The sequence below is a fragment of the Danio rerio genome, chromosome 13 (assembly GCF_049306965.1).
Source record: "Danio rerio strain Tuebingen ecotype United States chromosome 13, GRCz12tu, whole genome shotgun sequence".
Classification (NCBI taxonomy): Eukaryota; Metazoa; Chordata; class Actinopteri; order Cypriniformes; family Danionidae; genus Danio; species Danio rerio.
In genome coordinates this window covers 43,793,343-43,818,817 of record NC_133188.1, presented here as the reverse complement: position 1 = coordinate 43,818,817, position 25,475 = coordinate 43,793,343, and the positions used below count along the sequence as shown (strand labels likewise).

The following is a 25,475-nucleotide window of genomic DNA, read 5'->3' as shown; positions in this document are numbered from 1 at the left end:
GAGGATATGTTGACATTTGAAAGTGATTGGTTCTTAGTTGAAACAGGGTCAACTTCAGTGCTTGTTTTCTAAGTATAATGTAAATCAGCTTAAAGTAAATGCAAATGAACAAAGTGCAGTTTATATTTTAGCTATTTAAAATATAAATAAACTACTTGTATTATTTATAGCAAAGACCCTTTAAGGCAAGTCATTTCACTCGACGGCCATCTTTGAAACACCTTTTGGGCAGTATGCTCAGTCATTCTGTTTGAATGGGGAAACATCAAGAGATACTCATCGATGAATTTGCTCTTCAGTGTTTGGACTCTCAATAGTGACTTCAAACCACACTGAACTGAGCTAAACTGAACTGAACTTAAACAATTAAAACTGAACTACCCTGATCCAGTTACTATGTCCATTTATGTGAAGCTGCTTTGACACAATCTACATTGTAAAAGCGCTATATGAATAAAGCTGAATTGAATTGAATTGAATCAAATTCTCCAAAATTGCTTGCCAAGCTTCCGATTGAATTTCATACTAGTAAATTACCAATAAAATTAAAAAATAACTGTGTCTTTAGTTTCATTTCTAAATGTCCAAATCACACAAAATCTGCAGAAACTCCCATCTGGTCCAAGCTTTTCCGCCTGAGTATCATCAGTCTTTAACGGCCGATAAATTGGTTCCTGTACTAGATGACGGGCTTTTTTCAGCATATAGCGATCGATTATTGGCTTCTGTACTAGTAGGCGGGGTCTTATTCACTGTATTTGACAATTATGCTTTTCCCAATTCAAAAAGATGCGAGCGACATGTCTTGTGTATTCTATTGTCTTTGTTTATAGCCTCTCAAAAATAAAAAAAAAGTTTTTTACGCTAGTATTAACATGTTAGTTTTAAGGTCAGTAGCTTAAGTAGTCAACATTTGAAGTAGATCAAAAAATATTTAAGACAAGAATGAGGGGTGTTAAATAGTTTGATGATACTTTGATGAAATGTTTTGATACAAATGTTCACTCTACACTACCTGACAAAAGTCTTGTCATCGATCCTGTTTGTAAAAGCAACAAATAACAACTTGACTTAGTTGATCATTTGGAAAAGTGGCAGAAGGTAAATAAATCATCTGTTGAACTGGATCCTAATCATCACACATATTGCAGAAGACCTATTGAAACCCACGGAATCCAAGATACTCACAGTAACCAGTCAAGTTTGGTGACGGAAAAGTCATGGTTTGGGGTTACATTCAGTATAGAGGTGTGAGAGATCTGCAGAGTGGATGGCAACATCAACAGCCTGAGGAATCAAGACATTTGTGCTGCCCATTACATTACAAACCACAGGAGAGGGCAAATTCTTCAGCAGGATAGCGCTCCTTCTCATGCTTCAGCCTCCACATCTAAGTTCCTAAAAGCAAAGAAGGTCAAGGTGCTCCAGAATTGGCCAGCCCAGCCACCAGACATCAACATTATTTAGCATGTCTGGGGTAAGATAAAGGAGGAGGCATTGAATATGAATCCACAGAATCTTGATGAACTCTAGGAGTCATCAAAAATTTTCAACGCTTTCTTTGCCATTCCAGATGACTTTATTAATAAGTTTATATATTTTTTAGTAAAATAATCGTAATCTAGAGGCCATTGCCTTTCATATAAGCCACTTTTGTTACCAAATGATGATGAAGTCAATTTATTATTTGTTGTTCCTAAAACTTGGATAAGTGACAGTACTTTAGTCAGGTAGTGTATATATTGTGCTCTGAAACAGACAAAAAATCCAATTAGAAGATATAAGGATTAAAAAGCATGCAGTTTTTATATGATCAATTATATGGTCCGCTCTGGTCTAGCACAGATATGAAAGTAGATCATATGTGCTAGTTGACATAGACCACAAAACGGAGATAGAGAAGTGGTTAGACAGACAGACAGACAGCATTCTATTATAGACTGTGGATGTTATGAGTCTATACAGTTTCGCTCAATGTCTCTGACTGGCAGAGCTGTGAAATAAATTAAGCATTTTTAGCTTCTTTTTTTTTAGAGGGACGAGCTACACTATAATACACCATTGCAACTTGGAAGTCTTAAGTTGACTTAATTTGATGAACTTTGTAAATAAGTTCATGTAAAAGTGAGTAAAATATGCAGTGTTAAATTGATTAAATTTGGCAACTAAAATTGTGATCTACAGTATAAAAACCATAAACCATCACAATATGTCAACCTAAAGCCCCAGCACTGGTTTCACTTGATTCAGATCATGATATGAAACATTTTATGTTCAATTAAATGTCATTTTGTAGGTATGTCCTGCTGCACCATGTCATGGGTGAGCTGGAGAAAGAAAAAGGCTCCTGGGGTTACGTGGAGGGAGGAATGGGTGGAGTGCCTCAATCCATCGCCCGCTCCGCCCGCTCTCTTGGAGCAGATATTTTCACAAACACAGTTAGTATTCAGGAAGAAGGTGTAACCATTTTTCTCCAGCCATTGTTTCCAAACCTGTCACGTTCATTCAATACAAACAATTGTCTTATAGATATTAAATATGTTCTTAGGATGTCGAACAAGTCCTTATTGGTCCGGATGGTTCTGCTAAGGGTGTAGTGTTGACAGATGGAACTGAAGTCCATAGTAAAGTGGTTTTGTCCAACGCAACTCCTCATGTCACCTTCAAACGTCTCACACCGCAGGTACAGTCCTTATGTCAATTCTGACAGATATGGATTTGATCTTCTAGGCCATTTGTTCACATTTAATGTCGTCCCATTTTTGTCAGCTGCTGTTGTGGCCTTGAGCTAGAGGCACTTTATCAATGTTTACGCAAGGAGTGAACCTATTCTTTGACTGACAACATTGTCTACATGCGAATGTGTTGGTTCAGTCACAGGAGGATTATTGTTAGACTCTGGATCACAAAACCAGTTATTATTGTCAATATATAAAAAATGAGGTCACATCACATAGAAGCTGAATAAATAAGCTTTTTGTTAATCTGTGGTTTAAGGTAGGACAATATTTGGCCGGGATACATTCATTCATTCAGTCATTCATTTTCTTGTCGGCTTAGTCCCTTTATTAATCCGGGGTCACCACAGCGGAATGAACCGCCAACTTTTCAGCACATTTTTACGCAGCGGATGCCCTTCCAGCTGCAACCCATCTCTGGGAAATATCCTCACACACACACACTCATACACTACAGACAATTTAGCCTACCCAGTTCACCTGTACCGCATGTCTTTGGACTGTGGGGAAAACTGGAGCACTCCGAGGAAACCCACGCAATCGCAGGGAGAACATGCAAACTCCACACAGAAACGCCAACTGAGCCGAGGTTCGAACCAACGACCTTCTTGCTGTGAGGCGACAGCACTACCTACTGCGCCACTGCGTCGCCTGGCTGGGGTACAGTTATTTGAAAATCTAGAATCTGAGGCTTCAAAAAAAAATAAATAAAGTGAAATATTGAGAAAATCAACTTTAAAATAGTGCAAATTTCATTCTTATCAAAGCAAATTCAATAATATTTTCAAGATATTCAATAATTTTTGGCATAAGACACAAATTTATTTGGACAATGTATTGTTGAGACATGGGCTCATTCTGAAAACGTAGCCCTATATGCATTTCTGGAGATCGCAAATTATGTAGCCTAAAGTACGAATGGCTGCATTTCATCTTCAAAACGAATGCTGCGGGGTTATGATACTTTTTTCGCTTAACCAGCTGATCGCTTACCTCTGTGTGGACGGCTTTCCCGCTATTACCAGTTTGTCCAGTACCTTGCCGCGTACATCAGTGGACTTGAGACACAAAGAGGAGTTGACCACAGCACAGGGGTTGGAGTCTGGTGAAGAACGGTTCCAGAAAAACAAAAACAAAATTCAAAAAATAAAATAAACAAGTAAATAACAGGGTGAGAATGTTATAAGATCTGAAAAAGTGGTAAAAATCAGTTGATGGCTTTTTTTTCTGGATTATTTTTTAAAAATGATGGTTTTGTTTAGAGAAGTGTGGGCAGGTCAATCGGTGCTTTTAAACACTATTGGTTGGTTTTAGGGATAGAAGAAGGTTGGTTAGTCCATCGATCAGTCAATCAGTCAGTCGACAGCAACCTCTGGTGGATTTACGCGTGAAGAGCAGACGTGAATGGCACTCGTGAAGTAAAACTGAGATCTCAAAAAAGCGTACACAATGCCCTCTGGTGGATTTCTGAAAACAAAAACTGAAAAAAGCATAGCTCCTCGGACATATTTGGCGCTCTCCAGAAATTCAATATATAGCCGTATGACACACAGTAAGACTGGTTTTGTGGTCCAGGGTCAAATATTTGAAAAATGAAGAACACTATTTCACTAATTTACACTCAAAAAATAATGTTTGTTGTTGGGTCAAACTACGTATTTAAAACGAGCTGAAACATCACAATTCTGCATACTATTTTCAGATATGATTTGTTTTATGTTCAATCCACTTAAATTAGTAAAAACTATCAAGCTAACTTTATTCTTTCAGGTTGTCCTAACACAAACCGATTGTGTGGCATTTTTTACAGCACTAAAAAAAGATTACTGCTGTTTGTTTAAACTACCTGTTTAATGAGCTGAAGCAACACAATTCTTGTAAATTATTTGGCCAGTTAATTTGTTTTATGTTCAGTCTACTTAAATTTGTAAACCATTAGGTTAACTTAAGCGTTTTGTGTTGGGACAACATGAAGGAATCGTGCTGGTCCAACTACTTGGTCAGAGGATTTGTAATTCTCAGCATGCTTTGAATTGAATTAAGAGAGGTGAATGTTGACAATAAAAGTAAATCTTATGTGTTTAAATCTTATGTGTTTAAAGTTAATAGAAAGACTTGTTAGAATTTAATCTTCACTGTAGTTTGAAGATTTAGAAGGTTTTCAAGTAATGCTTTGAGTTTTTAGATTACCATCTTGCAGAAGCACCCATGCTTTGGGTGTTGGTAGCTTAGTAAGCAAAAATGCAGTTTTTTGCTTTGCTCATTGAGCAGTAACTGTCTTAAAATGAGTTCTGAGATCAGTCTCAAAAACTGTAAATGTAACTCACAAAATACGCCAAAAAATGTCTCTTTTAGTTCATTTAGGAGAACTTCAAATAAAACTAAGAGACTTTGAAATGTATGACATATAAAAGATATACATGATATTATCAGACCTTTGAGGTTAAGTTAAATAAAAATACAAATTTATTTAAACTTTTATTTGAGAAAATTACGTGGGACCAGCTCATTTAATTGTGCAAATCATTTTTTTTTTTTTAGTTTTTAGTTATTTTTTAACTAAACAAATTTATTGCATGTAAACCTTGCCCTCAATTAAATTGAGTTCAATCAATGAGTTATTTTCTTGAGTGTGTGTACATTTCTCCAATGCAAAGAAATCATCATTTAAAATGGTTCTATAATGGATTATGAAAGCCTATTTTGATTATTGAATCATATTTGGAAAGACTAATCATAGTAATCAATAATAATAAAAGCAATGTGCAACAATGCACAAGCCTTTCACTTAAATTTTAATGACAATCGTGAATAATTGATGTCTGTGGTTGTCTTGGTAAAGGATGCCCTGCCAGAGGCTTTCATCACAGCTGTAGATCAAATTGACTACACCTCTCCTGTTACCAAGATAAACGGTAAGATAAGCGATCATTTAACGCTTCATTTCATCAAACCAAACATGCATTTGCTTAAGCAAAAAACATGCTTCCAACGCAGCAAATAAGTAGCGTTAATATTTTAACACTTTGATTTTGTGTAAACAATTCAGCAACCTTTAGACATTTTTCTTGACACTCAGCAAGCAAAACAAGACAAAGATAACTCACTATGCATGAAGTATAATCATTGATAAATGTAATAGCCTATTTTAATAAATGGCAAAGGCATATGCTGATGTTTAAATGAACACAAATCTGACTCTGAATCACAAAGTCTTATTGCATGGGTACATTTTTTGGAATAGCCAAAACAAATTGCAAGGGAGAACATGGAAACTCCACACAGAAACGCCAACTGAGCCGAGGTTTGAACCAACGACCCAGCAACCTTCTTGCTGTGAGGCGACAGCACTACCTACTGTGCCACTGCCTGGCCCTATTATTACTATTATTATTATTATTATTATTATTATTATTATTATTATTATTATTATTATATATAATTATATTATATATTATAACACCAAGCAGATTTATGTTAACTGGAATTTGTCATTCTGCTTACAAATTGTTTCTCTTTTGTTGTACTGATGGCTTCTTTGGTCTCATTTGAAAGTTGCTTTGGATAAAAGTGTATGCTAAATAAATACATGTAAATCTCAATGTAAATACACTACCATGTTTCTCCATGTTTAGTTCCTCTTGCAACATTTTTCCAAAAACAAAATGTAAAGTCTTGCCTCATGTAAATGCCTTAAAGGGATAGTTTACCCCTAAATGAAATCTCTGTCGTTATTTACCCACCCTCTATTTTTTTTTTAAGCAAGATATTTTGAAAACTGTTGGAAACCAGAAGCTTTTGAAATATCCATAGTACAGATACAAAATATACTATGGAATTTTGCTTTTCAAAATTATTTATAAACATCTTTATTGTGGAAGAAATTCAAACATTTTTGGAACTACTGGAGTATGCACTATTGCACTGTTATATGTAACTTTCAGTCATATGGTCAAATCATATCCATATGTAAATTGTATTTACAGTTTTTCCTGCTGAAGTGTACATAGATCTATAGACTAATTTAAATAGTTAAATATGTCCATAGTACGCACATCTGTTTATAATATCTTATATCTTGTCATACTATTCATTCATTCATTTTCCTGTCGGCTTAGTCCCTTTATTAATCCGGGGTCGCCACAGTGGAATGAACCGCCAACTTATCCAGCAAGATTTTACGCAGCAGATGCCCTTCCAGCCGCTACCCATTTCTGGGAAACATCCACACACACACTCATTCTCACTCATACACTACGGACAATTTAGCCTACCCAATTCACCTGTACCGCATGTCTTTGGACTGTGGGGGAAACCGGAGCACCCGGAGGAAACCCACGCGAACGCAGGGAAAACATGCAAACTCCACAAAGAAACGCCAGTTGACCCAGCTGAGGCTCAAACCAGCGACCTTCTTGCTGTGAGGCGACAGCACTACCTACTGCGCCACTGTGTCGCCACTTTTGTCATACTAGTTTAACTTTATTTATATCCGTAATACTACCTCTGTCTGTGTATTGTAACAAATGCACATACTATTTATTTACACTTGCAGCACTTACTTAAATTTGCACTCTGGTTAGAAGCGAACTGCAATTCATTAGCTCATACTCTACATGTGTAATGACAATAAGGTTGAATCTAAACTAATCTAATCAAATCTAATGAATACAGAATAAAAAAATGGGAGAATTATCTCAAATACTAAAGTTTGTGTAACATTAAAATTTACTAAGTTTATTTGGCTAGCGCACATTGTTATTCTTTAGGTGAACAATTTATCCTTAAGTTAATTCGCTTGATTTTTGGTATTGTTTTGGTAAATTTCAATCAAAGTTCATTTCATTCCATGTTTGAAGTGGCGGTACATATCTGATGATGTCAGTTTGATGGCTTTAACCTCATTATTCTTAACCACACCCCTCTTACCAATAGTTTGCTACAAATGAATGGTGCACAAAAAAAGAAAGCCCCGCCCACTACTTAATATTCCATTTCAGTACACCAACATACTGAAACTGGTTGCAGACAATTTATACAGCAGGGGAAGTAGGTATTGAACACGTCCCCATTTTTCTCAGGACACATATTTCTAAACATGCTGTTGACTTGAAATCTTCAACGTATGTTGATGTTGACAACCAAAGAAATCTATATATGCAAAAAAAATAAGACTAATTATTTTGAAAATGAAGTTATGTGTGACAAATTTAAATGGTGCAGGGAAAAATTATTAAACACATGAAGAAAGGGAGCTGTAGAAGCCCAGACAGCAGCTGAAATCTCTCAGTAGATATTCAGCAACCCTCTGCCCTTCGTCTTTGTAAATTAACATTAGCTGCTTCAGTCCAAGATCTATATAATCAGGAGGATGGAGATGAAACCAGGGAGGACTTTTTAGCTAGACAATGATCCAAAACACAGCCAAGGAAACTTTCAAATGCTTTCAGAGAAAGAAAATCAAGCTGTAGAATGGCCCAGCCAATCACCTTACTTGAATCCAATAAAAACACAAAATGAAGCTCTGATTTTATAGATGAGACCCACAGAACCATCAGGATTTTTGCACTCTGAACACGTTGTTCAATACTTATTTTCCTTGCTGAGTGGGCTGAATTTAAACAAACAACTTAAGTTGAGCATTATTTAATGTAATTAGTTTGTTTGAATTCAGCCCATATAAATAGTTTGCAACCAGTTACCTTAAATAAATTGAGTAAATCCAACCATTTTTTTTCAGTGTATGATTCAATTCAATTCAGCTTTATTTGTTTAGCGCTTTTACAATGTAGATTGTGTCAAAGCAGCTTCACATAAATGGATGATCTTTCTCTGTGTTTTGTAATTGAGCAGTGGCTGTAGACAAGCTGCCAGATTTCTTGGCTGCTCCGAATGGCGCGGATGGAAAAGCGGGTCCTCATCATCAGTGTTCAATCCACCTGAACTGTGAGAGCGTGGAGGTGCTGGAAGACGCTTATTGGGAGGGTCAGCATGGTCGGCCATCCTCCAGGTTAGCAAAACCTGCAGCTCGGCTTATAATGGAACAACTAATATTTGCACATTACACACACATGAAGGCATCAGCACATCTGAATTTGCAAGTCATGACCTGAGTCACAGAAAGACAGCACATCTGTTGCTTGCAACCAGTGCTTATGCTAATGGCTTTCCATTCGTTGTACCAAACCACTGCGATTTACATGATAAGCCAATTCATCTTCTGGTGTGTTTTGTTTTTGTTTCAGGCCCATGATAGAAATGACCATTCCCTCAGTGCTGGATCCCACTCTAGCGCCGCCTGGATGTCACGTGGTGTCACTTTTTATACAGTTTACACCATATTTGCTTGAGGGTCGCCGTGCTTGGACTGATGAGGATAAGGAGAGGTTTGGGGACACAGGTATCTTATTTGCAGTTTTGTGTGCTGTTTGCAAATTAAAATGAAACTTAAAATGAATACTTTTATTTAGCATTAATGCATTGTTTTTTTCTGTTCAACGATCTCAAAAAAAGTATCATGGTTTCCACAAAAACATAAAATTATATTACAAGACTCCTATTTCAGCATCATTTGATAATCAAACAAATAAATAAATAAAATGAATCAAAATTTAAATGAATCTAAATACAATAGCAAAACATCATAATGATAATACAAGACTCCTATTTCAGCATTTTTTTTTAAATCAAACAATAAATAAATAAATATTTAAAATAAAGACGACGCAGTGGCTCAAGCAGAAGGTCGCTGGTTCGAGCCTCGGCTGGGTCAGTGGGCATTTCTGTGTAGAGTTGCTTGTTTTCCCCGCGTTTGCGTGGGTTTCCTCCGGGTGCTCCGGTTTCCCCCACAAGTCCAAATAAATTGTCCGTAGTGTATGAGTGTGGATGGATGTTTCCCAGTGATGGGTTGCGGCAGGAAGGGCATCCGCTGCGTGAAAAACATGCTGGATAAGTTGGCGGTTTGTTCCGCTGTGGCGACCCCGGATTAATAAAGGGACTAAGTCGAAAAGAAAATTAATAAAAGAATGAATATGTAAAATAAATAAAAATTTTAAATTATACCTAAATTATCAAAATTTTATACTTATACTATCATTAGTTTTTTAATAGGTACACAATTAATTTTATTATTAATAAAACTAAAACACACTCACTGGCCACTTTATTAGGTACACCCTATTAGTGCTGGGTTGGACCCCTTTTTGCCTTCAGTACTGCCTTAAGGCTTCATGGCATAAGAGTCAACAAGCTACTGGAAATTTTCCTCAGAGATTTTGGCCCATATTGACATGATAGCATAACGCAGTTTTGCATGTGCAGATTTGTCGGCTGCACATCCATGATGTGAATCTCCTTTTACGCCACTTCCTAAAGGCCCTTTATCGGATTGAGTCTGGGGACTGTGGAGGCCATTTGAGTACAGTGAACTCATTGTCATGTTCAAAAAAACAGTCTGAGATGATTCATGCTTTATGACTTGATGCGTTATCCTGCTTGAAGTAGCCATCAGAAGATGGTACACTGTGGTCATAAAGGAATGGACATGGTCAGCAACAATACTCAGGTAGGCTGTGGCATTGACATGATGCTTAATTGGTACTAATGGGCCAAAAGTGTGCCAAGATAATATCCCCCACACACCATTACACCACCGCCACCAGCTTGAACCGTTGATACAAAGAAGGATGTTTCCATGCTTTCATGTTGTTGATGCCAAATTCTGACACTACCATCCAAATGTCGCAGCAAAAATGGAGACTCATCCGACCAGGCAACATTTCTCCAATCTTCTATTGTCCAATTTTGGTGGGCCTGTGTGAATTGTAGCCTCAGTTTCCTGTTCTTAGCCGACAGGAGTGGCACTCGGTGTAGTCTTCTGCTGCTGTAGCCCATGTGCTTCAAGGTTGGACGTGTTGTGTTTTCAGAGATGCTCTTCTGTATACATTGGTTGTAACAAAGACAGAACTGTCACTCACTGGATATTTTTTTTTCAGATCATTCTCTGTAAACCCTAGAGAAGGTTGTGCGTGAAAATCCCAGTCGATCAGCAGTTTCTGTAATACTCAGACCAGTCTGTCTGGCACCAACAACCATGCCACGTTCAAAGTAACTTAAATCACCTTTCTTCCCCACTCTGATGCTCGGTTTGAACTGCAGCAGATTGCCTAGACCATGAATACATGTCTGCATTGAGTTGCTGCCATGTCATTGGCTGATTAGAAATTTTGTGTTTGCAGTTGGACAGGTGTACCTAATAAAGTGGCCGGTGAGTGTATTTCTTTTATAAAGACAAAAAAAAAGAATGAATAAATCAATCAATGTAAGTGAGTTTTGGATTATCAATTTATCATCACACAAATTATTATATTACATATATGAAACATTAAACAAGGCATTAAAAAAAACATTATCTAAATTTCTCTGTTCTATGAACATACCCAGTGTTTCACACATTTGTATTACATATGATAGGGTATATGTGGTGTATATTGTTTTATATACATTTCAACAGCTTATAAAAACAGTTTTTGCATTTTTTAGACCACCCCCAATATTAGGAGGTTCAGATCTTTTCTTCACTGTAACCATGCAGTAATTCACACTCTGTCATGCCCGCATGAATAAGCTTCTTTTTCTGTAAAAGACAGTCACACTGTCCTTTGTGCTTCCACAGTGATATCACATGCCTGCAAGAAACAAGATCTGTGTTGCAATAGTTTCTTTGTTTTCTGTCTGGCAGTATTCGACTGGGTTGAGCGTTACGCACCAGGATTTAAAGCCTCAATAGTAGGCAAAGACATCCTGACCCCTGCTGATCTGGAGAGGGTCTTTGGTCTCACCGGAGGGGTATGAACATTACATTTCATAAACATGGACTCATTTTACATGTTCGTCATTTAGCAGATGCTTTTGTCCAAAGCGACTTACAAGTCAGGAGGCATTCAGTGATTCAACAATAAGAGGCAATACACACAAGAAGTGCTAATTATTCAAAGGAACTGTTAGTGCTTAGAGCAGCGTTTCTACAGGTGGTTTGTCAAGCCTACTCGACTGTTTTGTGTCTAAATACATGGTCAAAATTAGAAAATGAACTAGGCTTGGGTATCCAACTGCTGTTTCTTTTTCATCTTTCTTGACAAGAATTGTGTTTAGTTAAATGCAGGATGTCTTTATGACAACAAGAAAAAAGAAACCTTTTAACGACACACACTTTAAGCCAATGGAAGCCCAATCCTGCCATATAAGAAAATAAACAGTAAAATTGTTATCACTTTTAAGTTGCAATTTAACATTTTTTTATGATTTAGACATATCTTATTTAGACTTAACAAACCTAAGTCAGTTATTGCATCTGTTCTACAGCTCAACCTACTTAAAATATTGTATTTCAAGATGTTTGTCAGGTTTTTGTCCTCAAACTGCAAGTTTCTCACTCATGCAAACTTTGTTTTGTTTTCATTACATTTATTGACTTTTGTCGGCTGTGAAATAACTGATCCTAATCAGTGTAATGTTATGGAACTATATTGCATGTATAATACTTGAGCTGTGCGTTTAACTGAAAATAACTACCCCATAGTATAGCCCCATAGTATGAATTATAATGTTGAACAGCTACAGTCAGTGGTTAAACATTAGAAAAAAGGTAAACAATTTCCTAGAGACATCAGTAGAACGGCTATCAGCACTCTCAGAAGTAATGTCACCTAAAGTGCACTCATCAGCCATTTGAAAGAGTTCCAGCTGTTGTACATATATTTCTGAAAAAAAAAACATGCCAATAACTCTTTAACATTTCAAGTTCAAGATTGTAAATTAAAGATCATATGCGTATTACAAATAGTTTGTCAAGAGTAGTTATAAGACATTATACATGCCATATCGCACTGCAACTCGTGTGAAATTGCTCATATGTATGTATATGTATATATGTATATATGTATGTATATATATATATATATATATATATATATATGTGTGTGTGTGTGTGTGTGTGTGTGTGTGTGTGTGTGTGTGTGTGTGTGTGTGTGTGTGTGTGTGTGTGTGTGTGTGTGTGTGTGTGTGTGTGTGTGTGTGTGTGTGTGTGTGTGTGAGAGTGTGTGTGTGTGTGTGTGTGTGTGTGTGTGTGTGTGTGTGTGAGTGTGTGTGTGTGTGTGTGTGTGTGTGTGTGTGTGTGTGTGTGTGTGTGTGTGTGAGTGTGTGTGTGTGTGTGGTTATTTTGTCATTTCCATGTTTATTTTAAGTTTGAATATGTTTATGAACTATATATTTATTAACTATATTTGTATATAAATAAGCACTGAAAAACATCCCACATGTGAGGCGGTGACAGTAACAAGTAAAACAAATATTTTAGTATATTTTTTTATGATTTTTATGTTGTTACTACATTTGTTTAAAGCTTCAATATAATTATAAACTTAAATTGTACATAATATGCATATTGCAGTTCTTCTTCTTCTTCTTCTTCTTCTTCTTCTTCTTCTTCTCTATAACGAATCGCATTTTTGAGGTTCTAAACATGCTTGAAAACTCACCAAACTTTTCACATGCGCAAAACTTGCACAAAAGCAAAATTTACGTTTGTTCTAGACTTCGAAAGTAGGTATGGCAAAATGGCTCGACCGCGCCCCGAGTTACATTTCACGCACATGTCCGAAAAATGACACATACACCAAACATGCCAATACCTACAAAAAAGTCTATTGAAGCGAAATTTCAAACCCAACAGGAAGTCTGATATTTTTTACTTCCTCTGCCGAAAAAGTGCTGTTTTTGACATTTGCAGGCGTTTGTATTTTAACGAACTCCTTCTAGGGATTTAATCGGATCAACACCAAAATTGCCTTTAGTCATCTAAAGGCCTTGGCGATGTTAAATTGCGAAGATCTAGAATTTTCGTTGAAGGGCGTGTTCGTGGTGGCCTCACAAACTTTGAGGTTTTGCTGTGAAACAGGAAGTTGTTATGACTCAGGAATGCATTGTCTAATCTGCCTCAAAATCCTCACATTTGATAACAGTCCTGACCTAAACATGTTTAAATGCCAATATCCAGATACAGTTATAGCGCTACCTGCTGGCAACAGAAAATGGCAGGCTTTACAGTGTAAAACTCCTCCTAGAAATGTTATCAGATTGAATCCAAGTTTTGTCAGTTTAATTCAAAGACCCTTGTGATGGTAAATTGTGAAGATCTAGAGCAGGGGTGTCAAACTCAATTCCTGGAGGGCCAAAGCCCTGCACAGTTTAGTTCCAACCCTGCTCCAACACACTTACCTGTAGGTTTCAAACAAGCCTGAAGGACTCAATTAGTTTGATCAGGTGTGTTTAATTAGGGTTGGAACTAAACTGTGCAGAGCTGCGGCCCTTTTGGAACTGAGTTTGACACCTGTGATCTAGAGTTTTTGTCGAAGGACGTGTCAGTGGAGGACTGACAAAAATCAGTGCTTCGACATGGAGAAAGTACTTATAACTCAGCCACACAATGTCAGATCTGCCTGAAAATTCACAGGATCAATAAGATTCTTCTTCTGAAGGCATCTACTGTACATGCCAATATTGAGTCACAGTCATAACACCACCTGATGACAGAATGAAGTTTGGCATAAATCTGTGATTTTTCTAAATATCAGATTCAATTATTATTGTCCTGTTTTTTATCCTAAGACCACCGGGAAGTGGTGAGTCCGCGTGTGAGGTCCTGTTCATTGCTGCCTGCAGCTTTAATTATAATATAATTATAATTAAATTATAATGAATTATAATACATGAAGGTTTAATGTATTATGCACCAACCTGTGAGATCTCTTCGCTCTATGGATCGTCTCTATTTGCAAGTTCCTAGATCACGCTTAAAATGTCGAGGGGATAGAGCTTTCTCAGTAGCAGCTCCAAGACTCTGGAACGATCTCCCACTCTTTGTAAGAACAGCTCAAACTTTTGAGTCGTTTCAGAGGTCACTGAAAACACACTTATTTTCTTTAGCTTTTAATCATGTGATATGAGTTTATGTATTTTGGTTTTATGTATATTTTACATGCTTTTTTATTTGATTTTATGTACAGCACTTTGGTAATCCATTGTGATTTGTGAAAGTGCTATAGAAATAAAGTGAGTTGAGTTGAGTTATAGACTTAAATTGTAGTTGATGTGCATATTACATATATTTGTAAATAAATAAATGTTTCTGCATTTATTCGAAGATTGAATATGATCAAAAACTTTCATGTTTGGTGGGATTTCAGAAAAAAATGTGTGATTAATGAAATTTTTCTTTGAATGGATTGACAGCACTGCTCCAAACATCTTATATATCACGTTATTGAAATCTAACATTTGAATGTCCTGATTTTGTATGCCACAGAATATTTTCCATGGCTCAATGTCGTTGGATCAGCTTTACCTGGCGAGGCCTTTGCCCTCTATCGCAGACTATCGCTCGCCCGTCAAAGGATTGTACTTATGTGGCAGTGGCAGCCATCCAGGTGTGTGCCTGAGTAAATATCAGTGAAAACAGCACGTATTGAGTTTAGAAATGTTATCAGTGTGATCTCACGTTTCATACAGGGTGCTGGAAATCCTTGAATTTTACCCTAGTGTTTGAAAAGTGACAAGCTTTTGGATTAAAATGTGGAAGTGCAGCAGGAAAGTGCTTGGAAAGTGCTTGAATTTGATTTTGGAAAAGGTGTAAGAACATTATTCACGAAACAGATCATGTTTTCCAGCATTTATCTGAGTTTTTTGTCTTTCAGGTGGAGGTGTTATGGGTGCAGCCGGCTGGAGTTCAGCTCTCAGAGTTTTGGCAGATTTCAAGAGACTGTAATCCTGGATTTCCATAAGGAAAATTTTACTTGCCGATTGAGTATTTTTAATTGGAAAAGAGATGAGGAGAGACATTTCACGCAAAAATGAAACTTCTGTCATCATTTAATCTGCCTCGACTTGCTTCTAACCAGTATGAGTTTTTTTTGTTTCTGTCGAACAAAGAGGAAGATATTTGGAAGGAGGGCTGTGCGATATGAAAAAAAATCTTATATCACGATATAAGTCTTCTCACATTCTTCTATGACTTGAGTAATTTTTCTCAGAAATTGTAATTTACTAAGTAGTTTTAAAAGTGTAAGTAAGTAATGTGGATTTATATAGCGCATTTATTGTGTATGGCCATACACCTAAAGTGCTTCACAATCATGAGAGAGGGTCTCTCCACACCACAACAAGTGTGCAACATCCACTTGGATGATGCGATGGCAGCCACAGGACAACAGCGCCAGTGCGCTCACCACACACCAGCTTTTGGTGGAGTGGAGAGACAGTGATACAGCCAATTCGGTGTATGGGGATGATTGGAAGGCCATGATCGTAAGGGCCGATGGAGGGAATTTGGCCCTGACACCAGGGGTTACTCTTTACGAGAAGTGCCAGTGAGTACTTTTACTTTCACATACTGTAGTACATTTTTAGTGCTATATCGACACTTTTATACCCTTACTTTCCTTCAACCTGCAGTCAATACTTTATTATTTCCTGTCTATGGGGATTAGAAAAATCAGCCCTGTGATTCTTGTCCATTCAAATCGCTCATAGAAAGTAAATCGCACCACACTGAACTACCTTAAACATGCAGCAAAACCATTTGGAAGCATTAAAAAGTGTCCAAGAGGATACTTTACATGCATTGATCCAAAGACTGTTTAAATGCAATGTCACTGATGAGAAGATGACGGGTGTTTACTGTGTGATGATCAAAATGACCTTTGACAATCACTAAATGTACTACAGAATACTACGTTTACACACACACGCACAAGTTACATGTAAACATTTCAACTTCAGCGTAATAGTCACCACTCCTAAGTACTTTTAAAAGGTCTACTTTTTACTCCTACTTTGAGTAATATTTACAACAGATACTTTTACTCTACTTGCACTCACAGCAAGAAGGTCGCTGATTCGAGCCTCGGCTGGATCAGTTGGCATTTCTGTGTGGAGTTCACATGTTCTTCCTGTGTTCGCGTGGTTTTCCTCCGGGTGCTCCGGTTTCCTCCACAGTCCAAAAACATGTGGGATAGGTGAATTGGTTTAGCTAAATTGTCCGTAGTGTATGAGTGTGAATAAGAGTGTATGGGTGTTTCCCAGTGATGGGTTACAGCTGGAAGGGCTTCTGCTGGCTAAAACATATGCTGGATAAGTTAACGGTTCATTCTGCTGTGGCGATCCCAGATTAATAAAGGGACTAAGCCGAAAATAAAAGTGAATGAATATATATATACAGTATTGAGCACATAGAGTTAAAGTATATACTCTGAAATGTACTCATTCATATGCGATCTTGTTTGCCACTTTATTTAGAACTTGAGGGCAAATGTTTGATTAAAAATGTAGAATTATAAAATGAATATTAGTAAAATATAAAAAACTAACGATTACAGGGCCACTTAATAATCCAAAATATTGTATAATAAAATAAGAACGTAAACATTGTACTTTCAAGATTGCAACTTTTTCCTGATGCTGTTATTCATGTTTCTGCATCCTCTCAATGGCATGTAATATTTTGCTTGTATAAATTATGAAAATGTTTAACCCTAAACAATGTATTTTGTGACACTACATCTCTGTTTCGTTTATTATGAGTATATGAAAAAATAGCCATTTTCTTTTTGTCTATTTATCATTCTTGTATATTTATCTATTTTTAAAAATTTCAGAAATCTCTTACCTCAAATGTTAGAAACAAGTAACTATTGATTTCCATAGTAGGAAAAACAAATAGAAAGTCAGTGGTTACCGGTTTTTCACATTCTTCAAAATTATCTTCTTTTCAGAACAACAACATCAACAAAACTGAGGTTGAGTAAATGATGACAGAATTCAATTTTGAGTGAACTAACCCTTTAAGTGTTGTATGTGATTGACTTTGGAACACTCCCAACAATGTTACCCTAAAATGGGTTTTTGTGAATTTTTAAGTAAATAAAATGAAGTCAGTTTTGATTAATATAGCTGAATCTGGATGTATGTTTGTGCGTGTGTTTCAATGGAGCATGAACAACCATAATACTGAATGTTCTGCCAAAAAGCTGTGAAATGTTTTTTATTTTTTTTAATTAATTTTGATAATAAATAACCCTCCTATCTGGTGCCATGAAACTATGAGATTTAATTTATTTAAATAATTTATAGCCTTCTTTATTTTTTAGAGTTCAGTGTGACCTCAGTAGAGCAAAATTACAGGCTTCATTTACACAAAGAATCCAAAAGGATTTCTGTAATGTAATTTCTGAATGTATTTAATAAATCAGATGCAAGATTTAGGGGTATATTAATTATAACATGATAATGTTTGTACACTTTCTGAAATTTCTGCAGTGTGAAAGTAGCTTTTTACAACATGTGTTTTTTTTTTTTCATGTGTTTCAAGATTTGGATGACTTACTACCATACAGTACAGTATGCAAAATACACAACAGAGCACAAAGCGCTATACATTCTGTTTCCAGGAAAAATACAGGCGTACTTGATTAACTTACTCAGGACTATTATAGTTATTTAAAACTAAAGTTTAACTACAATTTTGTGACTTGAAATAAAAAACTGCTGAAAGAAATTTTTTTTTATAAAATAAATAAAATAGATAAATAGAAAGAACATTCTTATTTTTATTTAGTTAAACTAATACTAAAACAATTGTAACTAAATAAATGAGAATAAATAATGAAATCAAAAATAATGTAAATGATCAAAAAAAGGGAATATATATACAGTTGAAGTCAGAACTATTAGCCCCCCTTTGAATTTGTTTTTTTTTCTTTAAATATTTCCCAATTTATGTTTAACAGAGCAAGGACATTTTCACAGTATTTCTGATCATATTTTTTCTTCTGGAGAAAGTCTTCTTTGTTTTATTTCGGCTAGAATAAAAGCAGTTTTAAATTTTTTATGTACCATTTTAAAGGTAAAAATTATTAGCCCCTTTAAGCAATTGTTTTTTGATAGTCTACAGAGCAAACCATCGTTATACAATATGTATGTATGTATGTGTGTGTGTGTGTGTGTGTGTGTGTATATATATATATATATATATATATATATATATATATATATATATATATATATATATATATATATATATATATAGAGGTGTGTGTGTGTGTGTGTGTATAATTATTAATAAAATGTACAACTTATCATATCATATTATGTGGATTTCTGTTGTATTATCCCTCTTGTCAAAAAGATCATGAATAAATGCATAAATATAAATATACTATTAATAAAAATAGGACATTTTAAAACAACAATAAATGTATAAAATAAAAAAACATGCAAACAAAAATATCTAACCATTATAGAAAAAACAAGTTTCATTACTTTTAATAGTTGTAACATTGTGACAAATGTAACATTTAATTGAGTAATATAAAATATCATAATGTAATATATATTAATATAGGTATGGCTGCATATTTCACAATATATTGCTTGCCTAATTTTTTTTTCCAGTAGTCAGGAAATATAAACTTGAGAGCAGTTTTCTTTCATAAAGGTGTTTATATATTTTAATAATTGTAACTCGTTTGATTGAACTAAAATATTGAATATAATATACATAAGAATATGTATAGATGTACATTTCATGCATGTATACTTAATTTATTAAGTTTTTTATAATACAATATAATATAGGCGGTTCATTACAAGCTAAATAAAAGAGTAATATAACATAATAAAAATATTATATCATATACATTAATATTCGTATGGCTGTACATTTCATAATATAGTACTTGCCTGGAAAAGAATGTGCTTTTCAGTAGTCAGGGAGAGCAGTTTTCTCTGATAGAAAGTGTTGCTCCAGGACAGTATGGCTCCTGCGGCCCTTTAAGACGCTCGATCTGGGAGGCGCTTGAGTCCAGTTCAACACACCCGCCTGACGCCTCGCTCGACGCCCAGGAAGAGAAACAGCACACATCTATCGCCACAAGTTATAAAAAATGACGATTCATCTGCCTTTTTAACGCGCCTACTGTCGTGTTTCTTTTCCTGTGTCGCTATTGCGGGTAATAATGCTGGATGGTTGGACTAATGAAGTTCAGTTTGGATCTCTGCCGGTTACTGGGGCTCAGCGGTGAGTTTCACTGCATGCAAACTTTGTTTCTGTCTGTTCGAGTTATAAAGTTCGCTTTCCATTAATCAGAACGAGAAAAAACACGACACAATCTGCTTATCTCTCACTGAAGCACTTCTGTAACGATATATAATGGGAGTCAGTCGGTTTTAAAGAGATATAAAACCGTAACGTTATCTTGGGAATCAACATGCCAGTTAATGCAAACATTGCTTAACTACATGTAACTGCGGTTGTCACCGGGATAGCTGGCAATTAGGTCTCGTCAGACTCATATTCGCGTCAAATTCTTATTTCATGTTTAATATACAGATGATATTGAAAATAATAAAAGTATTTAACACTTTTATTAAGAAATATGTTCACATTATAACGAAGAACGGCGGTGTTCATTTATTTCACAGGTTTGTAGTTTGAACTGATTTGGTTGAATCATTTGAAACTGATACAAATGCTGAAGAAATCACACACAGGCCTGTGAATCGCACTTTGAGGGAGATTGCGACGGCTAATTTCCTTTTCGAAAGTGTTTTTCCTTTTAAAAAAAAATCAAAATTTAGTAATAATTTCAGCAGGATTGTACATTTTTGGCTTAAATGGATAGTTCACCGACAAAGGAAAATTCTGTCATTATTTAAGTACCCCTCACTTGTCTGAAACCTGTGTGAGTTTCTTACTTTTGGTAAACTCAGAAGAAAATATTTTGAAAAAAGCTGAAAATCTGTAACCATTGACTTCCATTGTATTTGTTTGTCCTATTAGGGAAGTCTGTGGTTACCTGTTTCTAACATTTTTTAAAGTATCTTCTAATTAATTAATACGTTCATGTTATAATGAAGTACGGCGGTGTTCATATATTTCACAGGTTTGTAGAACTGATTTGGTTGAATCATTTGAAACTGATACAAATGCTGAAGAAATCACACACAGGCCTGTGAATTACACACTGAGGGAGATTGCAACAGCTGATAGTTTCCTTTTCGTATGAGTTTTTCCTCCCAGATCCATCTAAATTTAGTAATAATTTCAGCAGGATTGTACATGTTTGGCTTAAAGGGATAGTTTACCCAAAAATAAAAATTCTGTCATTATTAACGTACCTCTCACTTGAGTGAAACCTGTTTAAGTTTTTTACTTGTTATACTCGAAAGAAGATATATATATATATATATATATATATATATATATATATATATATATATATATATATATATATATATATTTTAGAAAAGCTGAAAACCTGTAACCATAGTATTTGTTTTTCCTATTAGGGAAGTCTGTGTTTATCGGTTTCTAACATTTTTCAAAGTATCTTCTAATTAATTAATACGTTCACATTATAACGAAGAACGGCTGTGTTCAAATATTTCACAGGTTTTTAGTTTGAACTGATTTGGTTGAATCATTTGAAACTGATACAAATGCTGAAGAAATCACACACAGGCCTGTGAATCACACTCTGAGGGAGATTGCAACAGCTGATAGTTTCCTTTTCATATGAGGTTTTCCTCCCAGATCCATCTAGATTTAGTAATAATTTCAGCAGGATTGTACATGTTTAGCTTAAAGGGATAGTTCACCCAAAAATGAAAATTCTGTCATTATTTAAGTACCCTTCACTTTTCTGAAACCGGTGAGTTTCTTACTTCTGTTAAACTCAAAAATGAGATGAAGTTTGTTTTATATTGGCACATTCAGACTTTCCCCTTGATATCATTTCAGAAAAGTTGTGTTTGCAAATTTTAAGTAGTGAAATCATATTAGCAGCCAATGAATATCAAAGTACAACATTGTTCACAGTCAGTTAAACAGTGCTAATGTTGTTTTCAAGTCATATTTGCATGTCATTTCAGACCCTATATTCAAATTAGCATAGTAGACAATATAGGGAATGTTAATTGAAGGAATGTGCGAATATAAAACCAATTTTAACTCATTAACTCAAAAGAAGATATGTTGGAAAATGCTGAAACCTGTAGCCATTGACTTCCATAGTACTTGTTTTTTCCAATATGGAAGTTAGTGGTTACCTGTTTCTAACATTTTTTAAAGTATCTTCTTTTTTGTTTAACAGAAAAAGAAAACTCGTAAAGGCTTGGAACCACTTGAGGGTCTGTAAATAGTGAATAAATATTTATTTTTTGGTGGAAGAAATTAACGTCGTAAAGACAGTTCCTCTAATGAAGACTTCTTCAAACCTGTCCTGGAAACCCTCTTGCACTGCACATTTTGTATCTCTCCCTTATTAAGGCACACTTAGCTCAGTATCTATTAGTAAAGAGTCAGTGTGCAAGATGGAGTCATCCTTGCACTGGATTCTAATCTGAATTGTTCATCCCTATGCCCTAATCCTTCTATGGGTTAACCCTCCGAAGTGACATCTAAAAGGGATTAGGGCATAGGTTTCAAACTCGATTCCAGGAGGGCCGCAGCTCTGCTCAGTTTTGCTCAAACACAGCTGATCCAACTTGTCAAGGTGTTCAAGACTACTAGAGACTATTAAGCAAGTTTGAGTTGGAGCTAAACTGTGCAGAGCTGTTTTACCCTCCAGGAATTGAGTTTGAAAGCATTAGATTAGGGCAGGGGTGGCCAACCCTGTTCCTGGAGAGCCACCTTTCTGCAGATTTCAGTTGCTACCCATATCAAACACACCTGAACCAATTAATTAGGACCTGAACACCACGTGATAATTACAGGCAGGTGTGTTTGATATGGGTTGCAACTGAAATCTGCAGGAAGGTGGCTCTCCAGGAACAGGGTTGGCCACCCCTGGATTAGGGCATAGGGATGAGCCCTTCTGAATGGAAAGAAAACACTTCCCTGTTCAAGGGATCAGTTGTACCCTTAACATCCTTTATTCTGAAGGGCACTTTGAAGTGGGCAGCTTTGAGCACTTTGGTTTGGAAGGGCACTTCTGTATGGCGGCTATTATTGTTTTCATTCTGAAGTTTCTTTTATGTCTCGTGTCCACTGATTGGTACATGGTACGATTCGGTATGGGTGACCTTTATCAGGCTTGTGTCTCCACTGCCAAAAGTGTACCAATCGTAACCTTTAATCTTCAATTACGCCCCATTCACACGGGGCGTCAGCGTCAACGCTTCCCATTCACTTTGGGTGACATCAGGCGTTGCCGAAGTGCATTGTGGATCTGTCGGCGCCACTTCAGAGGCTTTGCTCGCTGCAGAAGTTGGGACCAGCTCAACTTTTTAAGCGCCGATGGAAGGGTCAGCCAATCAGATCGCTGTATGCAAATACACCAGCTAGACAGTGGCCTATTGCTGACTGAATTTCATTGGCTGACGCTTCTATGACGATCACTTCAGCCCCAACTTCAGACACGCCTTCAGTCAAGCGTTGATGCTGAAGCCCCGTGTGAATGGGGTGTAAGGCTGCTCCATTATTGGAAAATCATAATCACGATTATTTTGGTCATCCTTCACTATTATTCAAACAATTATCATTTGAAGTCCAAATTATTCGCCCTCCTGTAAATATATATATATATATATATATATATATATATATATATATATATATATATATATATATATATATATATATATATATATATATATATATATATATATATATATATATTTCCCAAAAGGAATCTTTCGCAGTATTTCCTATAATAATTATTCTGTAGAAAGTCTTACTTTGTTGTTTTGAGTAGAATAAAAGCAGGTTAAAATATTTTAAAACCTTTTTAAGGTCAATATTATAACCCCCCTTAAACTATATATTTTTGATTTTCTGCCGAAGAAACTACTGTTATACAATGACTTGCCTAATTACCCTAATTAAGCCTTTGAATGTCACTTTAAGCTGAATGCTTTTATCTTAAAAAATATCTAGTAAAATATAATGTACTGTCATCATAGCAAAGATAAAAAATCTGTTATTAGATACGAGTTATTAAATCTATTATGTTTAGGAATGGGTTAGAAAAAAATCTTTCTGTTAAACAGAAATTGGGGGAAAATATAAGTGGCCACTCATAGTTCAGGAGGGCTAATAATTCCGACTTCAACTGAATTTATGCATGATTATTTTTTCTCCATGTAAATAAAGAAAGGGAAATAAATACACTAGAATAAAAATATGAAACAAACGGTGCTTTAAGCATCTTCACTGTAAGAAAAAAAAACTTTAACTATAGCTACAAAAGTCCTTCAGTCAAGAGCAGTGACTGATTTTCTCCTTTTGTTGTTTGATTAGTAAAACAGTCGGCAGTAGGCAATAGTTTCACTTTAAGAGCAGTTCGGTATTGATTTATAGTTTTACTCTTCCATGTCATTTGATTCTCAACTTGTTTGTTTATTACATATATGAGGGTTAATATGAATAATCACTAAACACCATGTTTTGCACAAATTTTCATGTATTTGACTATTAAAGCGCTCGCATTAAGAGGACTTTAGATGTGCTCTGCTTATCTCTGAGGCTGAGCGCATACACACAACAGCATGTGATCTCTTTCGCGCTTCTAAAGACATGAATGATTTTAATGTACTTCAATAAACGAATGATGCGCATCTCATGCTGCAAACATTACATTACAGTACATGCTTTTAGTCATTTTCACGTGAAACTGAGCTTTGCAGAGCAACAAATGTGTACAACTGAATAGGGGGTGGTACATGATGCAATAATTGTTTTTTTGCGCTTCTCTTGCGTTTGTCTGTTTCTAAAAGGATATCAGGAGCACTTCAATAATCACTCATAAGTTATTATTATCAGCTCAAGTTTGTTATTTTAAATATTGATGCGCGACAAGCGCACGCGAGCTCTCTCAATAAAGTGGAACGCTCATGCTTTTAGACGGCCTCGTAAACAACAACCGGACACAAGGTAGATTCTGCTCTTTTTCCTGGCTTTGTCGCTGTTCATAAAGATGACGACAAGGTTTGTTTGAGCTCGAGTTGACCATAGCTATTATATCAGTGTTTCATTTAGGATTTTTTCCAGCTGTGGTGGCAGGTCTTTTACACAAATCTAACAACTACCTATGGCGTTTTTTCAATTACAAATGGAGAAATGTCGTCAGCACAGTATTACAATTCGAGATCGCATTTATGTAATGCAAGAATGCAAATCTCTTTGGATGCGTGCCGATTTCCTCTGCTCGTGCACAAAACCTCTTGCACGCCCTCAAATATACGCTGCTCAAGCGCAGATCTTCTTGTGCGCTCAAATAAATGCTGTTGAAGTGCGATTTGGTGCGTTTGTGTAGTATGTCTCCAACATTTATTAGATTTGCTATGAATATTTCTGAATGTCTCCAGTAGACCTACAGAGTGACATTAATGCATCCTGAAGCAAGTGAAACAGCTGTAAACTCCCGCAAGATAGAGTCATTGTATGCAGAGCCACAGAGTTTTATTTATAAATATAGTATAATTAAGGAAACTGTTCATTTTAACTGAAAGCTACGTTGTGTTTGCTGGTTGTGTTGTGGCGTCCTGCCATGGAAGAATGAATGTAGCGGAGACCATGTATATATTATTACAGTGTAATGTCTCGGCTGTGTATTTAAAAATGGAACTTCCTTTGTTTTCATTCTTCTGCTTGTGTATGCGCTAGTCACGTTTCTCTGTAAACCA

General features: G+C 35.9%; 2 protein-coding genes across 8 annotated transcripts in view; both read left to right on the top strand.

The window, feature by feature from the left end:
• pyroxd2 (pyridine nucleotide-disulphide oxidoreductase domain 2) overlaps positions 1 to 17,741 on the top strand; it is a 31,498-nt gene extending 13,757 nt beyond the window's left edge. Inside the window, exons 9-16 of one of the 2 annotated variants that reach the window (XM_073919569.1) lie at positions 2,297 to 2,438; positions 2,549 to 2,683; positions 5,581 to 5,653; positions 8,592 to 8,748; positions 8,984 to 9,138; positions 11,479 to 11,585; positions 15,103 to 15,223; positions 15,491 to 17,741. In XM_073919569.1, the coding sequence (XP_073775670.1) occupies positions 2,297 to 2,438; positions 2,549 to 2,683; positions 5,581 to 5,653; positions 8,592 to 8,748; positions 8,984 to 9,138; positions 11,479 to 11,585; positions 15,103 to 15,223; positions 15,491 to 15,561 (961 nt within the window). In that variant the 3' untranslated portion in view covers positions 15,562 to 17,741. The remainder of the gene's footprint in view (positions 1 to 2,296; positions 2,439 to 2,548; positions 2,684 to 5,580; positions 5,654 to 8,591; positions 8,749 to 8,983; positions 9,139 to 11,478; positions 11,586 to 15,102; positions 15,224 to 15,490) is intronic. The other variant, NM_001256216.1, reaches the window with a different exon arrangement.
• Positions 17,742 to 19,649: 1,908 nt separating this feature from the next.
• zgc:123010 overlaps positions 19,650 to 25,475 on the top strand; it is a 35,762-nt gene continuing 29,936 nt past the window's right edge. For 5 of the 6 annotated variants that reach the window (XM_009307532.5, XM_068212931.2, XM_009307531.5 and 2 more), the window contains exon 1: positions 19,650 to 19,869. In XM_009307532.5, coding sequence (XP_009305807.1) covers positions 19,815 to 19,869 — 55 coding nt within the window. In that variant the 5' untranslated portion in view covers positions 19,650 to 19,814. 6 annotated transcript variants of the gene reach the window in all.